At 33.3% G+C, this 10760-nt stretch overlaps 1 protein-coding gene across 1 annotated transcript in view; it reads left to right on the top strand.

Annotated features, from left to right (window-relative positions):
• Nucleotides 1–3829, top strand: part of Smp_004070 (putative carbonic anhydrase) — a gene marked incomplete at its 5' end in the record, with an annotated part of 18018 nt that extends 14189 nt beyond the window's left edge. The window contains 3 exons of the mRNA XM_018793067.1: nt 556–840; nt 2968–3076; nt 3769–3829. Of these exons, the coding sequence (XP_018647616.1) occupies nt 556–840; nt 2968–3076; nt 3769–3779 (405 nt within the window). The 3' untranslated portion in view covers nt 3780–3829. The remainder of the gene's footprint in view (nt 1–555; nt 841–2967; nt 3077–3768) is intronic.
• Nucleotides 3830–10760: the final 6931 nt, after the last annotated feature.

Raw genomic sequence — 10760 nt, 5'->3', positions numbered from 1 at the left:
TAACAGGCGTAAGTAAGTAAGTAAGTATATGAAAATTATTTTATACTAGAGTAAAGCCTGATGAGGATCTAATTGCGAACAGAACGTCTTGCACATACGTGGTTTGATAATCTTTTAATTATGTTTCTATGTGAAGAAATAATACTGTTAAAGATGAAACAATTAACGAGATGACCAGACAATATTACACGATCGACTAACGTGTTCAATACGAGTTGCTAACTATTTGATCTATCATTCACATATTTAATTCTTTCTTCATCTGATGACAGACTGTTAACTTTGAAGCTTGAACATCCAAATTAATCGCTTCTTGTCTATAAAAACAAAATGACAATATATCATAAAGGACATTGCATTTTTGTGCGATCCCACGTGTTTTTGTCTTTATAAGTTCAACTCATTATTTACGTTTGGTAATCAACATTTTGTAATGATATATGTGCCACAACAATGAATTGGCTTCTTTATTTCTCATTGATTGTCGGTTATTTTGTTTATTTATTTAAACAGTATAAACAATTGATCAACTAATAAACTATTATTGATTTATAGGCTATGAATCTATTAAATAACTTAGGAAAATGTAAGCATGAAAAAAGTCATTCTTATCTTGCTCACCATGAGCATCAACCTATCAATGTTCATAATGAAAATAATCAAATGAAATCAAGTCCATTAGAAAAATGGATTTGGGAAAATGGATGTAAAACTTTACAAAATTTTAATCTTAAATCTGATATTCTCAGTTTTAAATCATCAATTCATCCAAAATGTCCAACACTTGAACTTGATTTAACATTGACCAAACATTTAACAGAAATTGATTTACTATCTCAAGTAAGTAGATTCATATAGTTTTTGTTTGAATGAGATATCCATCTTTTATTTATTTTATAATAAATTATGATTGCTTCAAAATGTACTGGATACCAATTCATTATTCTAAAGAGAATTAGTTTGATGTGAGATTTGGAGGTCCTCGGTTTGAACTCTGATAAAATTAATTATGTGATTTAGGATGATATAGCTGTTCAGTGCTTCATAGTCTTCAAAATTTACCACGGGTTGAAACTGATGTATGCTGAAAATCATCTCGAAAAGGATTTCTTTAGAATCCAGGAGTTATGTTGAAACTGATTCCAATATAAAACAAATTCTTTGTTATGTCTGTAAACAAATTACTTCCCCATTTCATTAAGGGTTGACTTGGCAGTTCAAATTTTAGGGTATAATATTCGTTCGGTTTGGGGGACTGGATGAACGCAAGTCCGCATGCACGAGATGCGTAACTCAAAGATGAAGGCTGAAACTTCTCCGTAAATGAGTTTCTTTGCATATAATATTCTGTTTACGACGAAGAAAATGAAATGCGTTTTTGTTAAGGAGTTTAAACGACCTTCAAATATACTGTAATTGTAGGCTGCCAAATTTTATCGCCAGATTGTAATGCTGAATGACCGCTCGAACTTGACGCTGATTTGCATGTTTCATATAGGCAAAACCAACATAATAATTAAGTGCACAGACTAAGGGTGGATGGACATCTGTATTTGCAAACCAAGTACCCATAAAGTTCATTCATCAACATATCTCACCTATTATTAGCTTTGATGCAACACATGCACGTAGGTATATGATGTTTCTGGATTGCTCCATTCTATGACATATCTTTGAATTACATGGCTTCGTTCAATAGGAATTTTCCTTCTAACTTGTATGAGTATTTCTTAACATGACAGTAATACATTCTAATTTTGGTAGTGTTAAGTTTTCTGCGCTAAATGGTTAAATTGAGAAGCTTCGTCTTCATTTCAGAACGCATCATGAGCTCCTGAATTACTTAGGCCCTTACGAAAAACGACGCTGCCAAAGTATTCACCTGAGCTTCAGATCTCTAAAATTTAATTCCACTTGTCATTAAATGAATTAAACGTGCCCATTACTTGCATTCAGCCATTGATTTTAGCTATGGTACAACATGATACTGATTTTCATCAAGCATATTATTGAGTACTACCTTCAGAAGAGTTCAACAACCATTCTAGATACTTATATTTACTTTGAAATTGTTTCAAATGGTAATGTTGCCTTTCACTATACATAATGACAAATTTAAAGGGTCAGACTATAATTTATGGACGACCTTTGAATGAATCTTAAGTGACCTTGGGAAATGTTAGACAATCAGTAAACAGTCAGTGTATAGTAAAAATTTATTATACAAAACCGAATAATTAAAGTGGATACACTTCTTTCATATAGTCCAAAAACTTGTCAAGGTTAGAAAGAGGTTCAAAGGTTCCGAAATCGTAATGCATAAGGTAGAGGAACTCATCCATATGACTCCATAATAGTTGGTCTCTGGAAACATTATAAAGTCGCAAAAGCCCTTTTAGCCTCGACCACATAGCTTCAATATTGTTTGTGTGCACTCCGGTTGTGTAAGCTTGTCACTTTTATTACTCATATATCCCTGCAATACTCATACCAGTAAACAGTCGAAGCTTCAGTAACATCTGCGAGTGTTTCAGCCAATGTTACTGGTGCTTTTATTATACAGTTCGCAGCAAGGATTACAATTTGCCTTAGTCTCAATCTGGATGGAGAGAAAAAAGTTCCTATTCTATCAGACTTCTTCCTCTAACATTTATTACATTGAAAGATAACATCATCGAGGTAGTCTGCACAACGTCTAAAAGTCAATTAATTACCGCAATTACAAATAAAGGAGCTTCTTAGTAGTCCCATTTATTGTAGCCACTTAATTGTAAAGTCTTCTTTAAAATCCTTTGTGAACCGATTGTACATAAGCATCAGGTACTGAAATTGGTGCCATGACCTTGAAATCCCTCAAAATGCTTGTGATTGGCTCATCCATAAATTATAGTCACGCCAGGAACAATGTATCATTTCTATTAACATTGTTTTTTTCTATTTCTCTTTCATTAATCAATCTTATTGTAGGCAAATGTTTTACAACAAATGATAAATGTATATTCATATGAAATGTTAACAAATCAATTAGCACAAAATGTATTACGTGTACATGGAATGTGGTTTGAATTCTACTCAGGTAATGTATTATTATATAGTCGATTAAATAAAGCATTTCTACCTGTTACCAAGGAGACAATCACTTCATTAATTGATGAATTATAATCTATAATTCCTTCATTTTATTTTTTATTATTTCATTGTTGTTGCCACCTCAAAGATTTTATACTATGTATATTTATTGAGATACATTTTGGGGGGGGGGAAGATTAATTGATTTTTCCTTCCATTTTCTTATTATTTAGTCAAGTATTACTATTCTGATTATTATCTATTTGGATAGTTGAAATACATACTTTCCTTCTTAATGTGTATTTCAACTTTACACAGAATATCATTTTCAGAGATATTTATTGAAAATCTAGTTTATTCCCAATTGTATACCTAAATTTCGAAACAAAAAACAATATTAAGTGAAGTTAAACTTTACCCCATTGCACAAACAAGTGGCTATCAGGACTCAGTAGTTGAGTGAATAACGCGATAGTGTTTGAAGCGAAAGGTACTGGGTTCGAGTCTCAGAGTGAACATCAACTCTGAGATGCAGGTACATCCAGCTGACGAGTCCTGAATAGGACGAGACGCGTGTCAAACTGGATTCCATTGCTAGCCACTATCCATCTTTGCTTATAATGCTTGTGAAAAAACAATAATGATTTTATACTGTTCTACTAATCAGCTGACTATTTCATTGATAGCTCTTTTTTTCAGAACGATTTTGATTATTGAATGAAACTGAGATATTGGAACGTTTTCTTAATCTCTATGTGAAATAGTTAGTGATATTTAAATAATGCATTTCAGATAATCACTCATTTCTAATAAACTTTGTTTTTCCCCATTGTATTATTTGAATTTATCAAATGGAACTAATTTCTTTTCAAACTTCAAATGATTCTCTTGAATTCAATTGTTCTACATAGTGTTTCTAATTCATGAATAATATGTTGATTATTATCAGAAGGGGTTTTGTGGATATTATAGTAATTTTAATAGTTGAGGTTAGATATTGAAGTGGAAGTTAGACATTAGCACCGTTGGATACCGGCTCAGTGGTCTAGTGGTGAAGCGCTCGCGCGCGGAACTGATAGGTCCTGGGTTCGAATCTTACGAGGCGAGATTGTGGATGCGCACTGCTGAGGAGTCCCATGATAAGACGAAACGACCGTCCATTGCTTCCACGTTTCCCACGGTGGTCTAACTGCAAGTGATTCATGATCTCAACTATGAAAATACTGAAATCTCCACAAAACCCCCCTCTTAAATGTATATTGTAAATTTAATTTCTTACAAAGAATTTGAACTGTTTAATTTATTTTACTGTATTTAAGCGAAATAAATTTACTTATAATAGAAAAAGCTTTCGATTCTAATTATAAACATTGAATATTCTCGTTGTTATTATACATAGGGCCTTAATTAGGTAGACTCTGTTACTATTTACGTATTCTAATAGAATTATCTCGATTAGCATTTAGTCACAAAGTTCTATTAACTTTAATTAGTGACTAGCAATGAGATTAAGAATGTATACTTCTTTCAATTTACAAACATACATACCCCTTACAGATAAAATTTATATCATATCAACAAACTGGTGGCTAACTGAACTCAATATTTCAATGGATAATGCGTTAGCATTTGAACATCAATACTGGGATGTTCGTGCACCTAATCGATAAGTCCAATATAGGATTATACCCACGTCTTGGAATTCATTGCTAGTCACTATCTAATAAAGTCTTAAAACTAAATGGCAAAATCAGAATAATCCACAGTTAGGGAATTCCAGATTGGTCATAGTTTGAAGAACTTTCAGATAACAATGGAAGGGCAGAGATTCAAGTTTTTAAGGTGTTAATGGCATTGTAATAGTTTTTAAATTGTATGTTCCATTAAAATTTATGATTTGACTGAGTAAATGAGCAAGAGCATAATAGATTGATTTGATAAGAACAATGATAGGAATATAGTTTTAAAGAATTTTCATGTTTAGCTATTCCATACACTTTATGTGTATGTTTACCCAAAGTTAATAGACTTACGGTTAATTAATACACACAAAAGAGTAGATACAACTTTTCCTATCTTTATATTATGATTATTCAGTGAGTAGGGTTTTACAAAATATCAATGGAAAAGAACAGAATAAATGAAAAGCATACATCACTCTACAACTCAACTAACTTACTTACGCATGTTACCCCTCGTGGAGGAGCATAGACCACCCACCAGTATTCTCCATTCAACTATGTCCTGGGTAGTCCTTTCCAGTTCTTTCCAGTTAACACTCATCTTTTTCATATCTACTTCTATTTCCCGACGTAATGTGTTCTTTGACCTTCCTCTTTTCCGCATCCCTTCCGGATTCCATGTTAGGGATTGCCTTGTAATGCACATTGGTGATTTGCTTAATGTATGTCCTATCCACTTCCAACGTTTTTTCCTAATTTCCTCTTCAGCTGGAAGCTTGTTTGTCCTCTCCCATAAAAAGCTGTTGCTGATAGTATCCGACCAATGGATGTTGAGTATTTGGCGTAAACAACTGTTTATAAATACTTGTACCTTCTTGACGATGGATGTAGTAGTTCTCCACATTTCAGTTCAACCCAAAGAATCCAATTTTTGTCTTAAGTAAACAGTTAAAAAGAAATATGTTCACCCCACCACTTTACATTAACTAATTTACATAGGGGGTGCTTTTGAGTTATATTTTTTCAAATATAAACTCTAACTGTATTCTATCATCTTAATTAGTTTGGTTTGATATCATAGAGAAAAGAATGCATGAAAATATGAAATTATTTTTTAAAAGTTATTTAATAGCCCCTCTGATAATTTAACTTGCTCATTTTTAATAAAAATCAAAATATTTTACATGCGTAGTGAACTATTGGAAACTAAGTAACATTAGACAGGTATTTCATCCAAGTGTCGGACTCCTTGGAAGTGCACATCTGTGACTGTTTTATGGATCGAACAGAGGTTTAATCCTTAAACTACTGACCTAACATCCAGTAGTTTACATATTTACGTTCAACCAGTCCACGATATTGCGCAACAATTCTTTAATGCCACTACATGCAAACTACGGGAAGGGATCTCAGTGGTCTAACCAACTAAATGTTTGTCTCGAGACAGGTTCGATCGCTGGTGAGGTGATGGGTGCCCATTGCTGAGAGGTCTCGTACCTGAACGGGAAAGCTGTCTATTCCTTCCTGGTCTTCACTGATTACATTATAAGATCAACACATGGTGCAAATTATGAAATTCAACAATCTCCACAAACCCCTATGTACAAACAAACTCTGGTGTTTTAATAAAACGTTTCACTGAGTAGCATATAATTAGTATTATTTTATATAAGCATTATGATCATGAAAAGAATGATCAACTATTTTCCCGTTAGTGTATTCCAAGTGAAAAGTGATTGATTTTTTACGAAGTTGCTTGAAACCGTCAGTTGGATCCATTTTGAATACAAAAAACCAGCGTGTCTAGATGCATGGACAATAAATTAAAAGATTCGTATATAGGATCTTGAGTCATGTGTGTTTAAAGACTGAAATAGAAATTAAATACTTACTGGTTTCCAATGTTTATTTAGTTAATTTCAGTCTATAGTGAAAATTATTTTCCAAATAAAACCTGCTTTTTTTATCTAAATGCATCATACTACTCATTATTGATCAGTAGAATGAATCGTTATAGTAATATACTAATGGAGGTTGAATCATAAACAATAACTATCAGCAGATTGCTTTTATGTAATTCAGGACACAATTATCCAGAGTGATAAGGTTTCAAATTGTTTTCACATTATTTTCTTTATTATCCTTGCCTCCTTTTACCCTCCATTTCTAGTATGGTTGACATGTGATTTTTATATATAAATGTTCTTGACAAGTATATTTGTGATCAGATTGTTCGAAGTGTACTTCACTAACATATCACATAGTTCTGATAATCTTCGTCTTCTTACTACACTATCGAGACAAATAAGAGTGTTCCCGGAGTTTCCTGGAGTTCTCAGTGCATTACGAACTAGCCGATACAGTAGAAATATTCACTTTTTTATGATATGTGCAATCGGGGACAATCTTATGAATGGATGTTTGAGGGACTGTATAAATTATAATCACTGAATTGTCGTTAGCAAGAGTTGTTTCGTCGACCCCATAGCTGATTTGCACATTAATAATGTTGTGACACTGTGGTCACAATTAAGGAAGAATCTTCGGCCTTGTTTAGTATCTAAAGATAAAGGGAACTATAATCATTGGGGAGAGCTTTTTTATCGCACCTTCGTTGATTTTAATAACAATAAATCAAAGATAAACCTTTGTAAATTTAGCAATCATTTAAAAAGTGGATGCGCATTTTAGATTCGTTTCACTAGTATTTTACCTGGCAACTGTAAATCTGTGGGATCACTATTTACATTTAAACTCAGTAATATGAATAATCTTAAGGCTATTTATATTTCCAGATGCTTTATCGTGATACCTTCTATTCATCATCGACCAATACTATTAAGTCTAGTCAGTTAAATTTTTGAGATGGATAGTAAGCTACGTTGCTCAACATAGCAGTATACTATATTTGGTAAGTAATGTTTGGGAGCAGTTCATCATGAAACCGGTTTTTTTATGTTACACAGACCCCGACGTAGTGAGTTAGGTGACCATTAGAATACGTGTTATGATTCTTTCTTTCTTACACATACTCAGTCAGTCAATGGAGATGATACATCAATCAAAATCGGGAGTTATCCTTCTCTAAACCGATTATACTAATTCCTCTTTAAACCAACTACGCCACAAAACCAATGACGTGCCTAGCCTGACACCATCAACCTTGAGTAATAGCGAGAGATAATCTTAGCCCCTATTAGTCCAGAATGCACACTCTTCTGATAGCCAGTTCCTAGTCCAATGAGAGAACACAGCAGACTAGTTTCTATATGAGCCTACAATTTAAGTACTCATGGGTTTATAAGCAAAAATTATCAGATAACAACATAGCATAAATTAGTAATCACGCTGCATACATCAAGTGGCAGAGAACAGAGCGAAAGGTGCATAATTCACCAGCAATAATCGAAGAATAATAAACCCATTACAATAGCTAAAATGCCCAACAGAAGCTCACAGAGAATATTAAAATGCAACAATCCAATCATCAGTATTATTAGAAATCTGTATTTTCCAATAGTTGAAGGAAAATTGTTTTTACTTGTGCTTCGTTATATAATGCTAACAGCTTCATCAAAGTAATGGTAAACTGAAATTTACAGAAATGTCAGTTTATATGTAGTAAGTCGATCAAAGTTCTTTTGTATGATGAAATTCTATGTTGTAGAGGTAATGAATTAATAAAGATGACAGCCGGTTGTAGATTGTTTGACTTGATAAGTGTAAACATTCTAAAAACAGAGAGTATTAAACACCTTTTTTCCTATCCTATTTGTGTTGACGTTAGCTTAAGAGATAAGGGTATTGAAGCTGGATCGAATTTAATCTTGATAGATCAATTCTATTCAAACAACTTAAAATACAACTGATATGAAGTATAAGAACTTTCGTCTAAATTAGAGCGAATAGTTTTACATTATTTGGGCGCCGAGTGAAGTATTTCTGCCATGAGCCATTCTTTTAATTTTTTGAAGTTCTTTTGATTGATCTTGTCTGAGTCAATCATATGATCTGATATCAGATTTCTCGTTGGTCGAACAATAACTGAACGATGTTCATTTATGCTGACCTTGATTTATTGATAAGTTTGTTTAATAAATATTGTTAGAAGGGGTTTTGTAAAGATTTCAGTATTTTTATAGTTGAAATCATGAGTCAATTGAATCTAGACTACCATGGGAAACCTGGGAGCATTGGACGGCCGTTTCGTCCTATTATGGGACTCCTCAGCAGTGCGCATCACGACCCCGCTTCCCGAGATCCGAACCCAGGACCTACCAGTCTCGCGTCAGATCGCTTAACCACAAGACCATTGATCCGGCATCCAACGGTGTTAATGTCTAACTTCAACCAATCCACGAAGTTGAGCAACCGATCACCAATTGTCTTCAGTGATTTGATATCTCACAACAGAGCTGGTTGAACTCCACTGGTCACTGCTTCTCACTAGAACTCCAGAAAATATCTCTTGAAGTCAGTCACTAGTAAGCATATGATATTGCCTCATAGTCGGAACGTTTTATTTTATAAACAGAATTAGATTGTGAATCCTATGGTATTCTATTTTTTTTACATGCATTAGTAACTCTACAATAAAAATATTTCTTCGTAAATGGTTTCAAAAGTTACACCATCCCCAGTATTTACTCCATTACAATAAAAAGGGAAATTGAGAGAATCTAGAATTTATTAGCGGTTGAAACACCAATTCCATCACATATAATTACAGAACTTATCAGGTAGGTAACAAACTTTATTTTATCTAGGATTAGAGATCAATCTATATATTCTAAATTAACTTAGCTTAATAAGCTTACAAGAAAATATCAGTGTAATAGTATTTACACAATGGAATTAATGTAAACCACTCAACATAAGTTAACCACAGGTAAATCAAAACAGTTAAATAAAATATTCTCCCCTAACCAAGTTTTAAGATTTCATGAAATGTGATATGAAAGGATCAAAACGACTCAAGTGAGTCAATGAAAATTGGTCACTATGATGTAGCAAAATATGTCCACATGGTAAGCTGTTGGCTAATCGATGTTAAATGCTACTCAGCCCAAACCGTACCAATCTAAATGTTCATGAGACTGTAAGCAGACCATATAAAAAGTAGTACATACAAATATCAGTTTGATTTAAACCTAGGGTCGAATAAAGTCTTATCAGTAGTCTTTGTTTTCTTACTACGTGGCATCGCATTTGATGTCTCACTTTCGAACATAAGTCAGTTAAGCATTCCACAGGCATAAGTTTGGAATCATCGAATAAAATTCACAGCATTCTTATTAATCTGCAACTACGTAATGATCACTGTGTTACTCTCTTATTCTAGTGATTAATGTAATTTTCATTGTCTTTCTAAGCAAAATTATCAGCACCAACTGTAAAAAATGAGTTAGAACTTAAGAAGAATCTTCAAAAAGAGATAAATACTATTCAAGACAATGTGATACTGAAACCAACTGATGAAGAGATGACTAGATCCAGTTAAGTATTATTTGTATAAAACTTATTATCAAACCTATATTCAAACAATTTATCTGCGACAACACAATTGAACTAAGTAAACCGAATCATAGGCCCATGGAACAAAGATCTCACTTGTGTAATGCACTTCTTCATTATGATTGTCCACATAAACATGAATAGAGAAGTATCTTGGTGTTGTTCGAGAAAATTCCCAATTATCAATAGGGAGTTCATGAAAATTTTTGAAATCACGATCCGATCTAAGCTAGACAATCATTGAGAAAGTGTAAGTTCTGGATAGCTGCTTCATTCTAGTATGAGACTCCTCAACATTGCATACCTACGATTCTGCAACTGGGGACCGAACTCAAGACTTTTGGTCTTGAGAACGCCTAATAATAACTTCACATTTAGAATAAAAACAGCTATATTACTACAACCAAAGTTTAAATTTCATCATATGATAGTAGCCTACATTGGAATACGGAATTCTTTCATCGTATTCGAAATTTGTCAGCTGCATCGCTAACT

Source organism: Schistosoma mansoni, chromosome 1, assembly GCF_000237925.1.
Source record: "Schistosoma mansoni strain Puerto Rico chromosome 1, complete genome".
Taxonomy (NCBI): Eukaryota; Metazoa; Platyhelminthes; class Trematoda; order Strigeidida; family Schistosomatidae; genus Schistosoma; species Schistosoma mansoni.
Note: the sequence above shows the minus strand (reverse complement) of the source record. Positions and strands in the feature narration are given on the sequence as shown.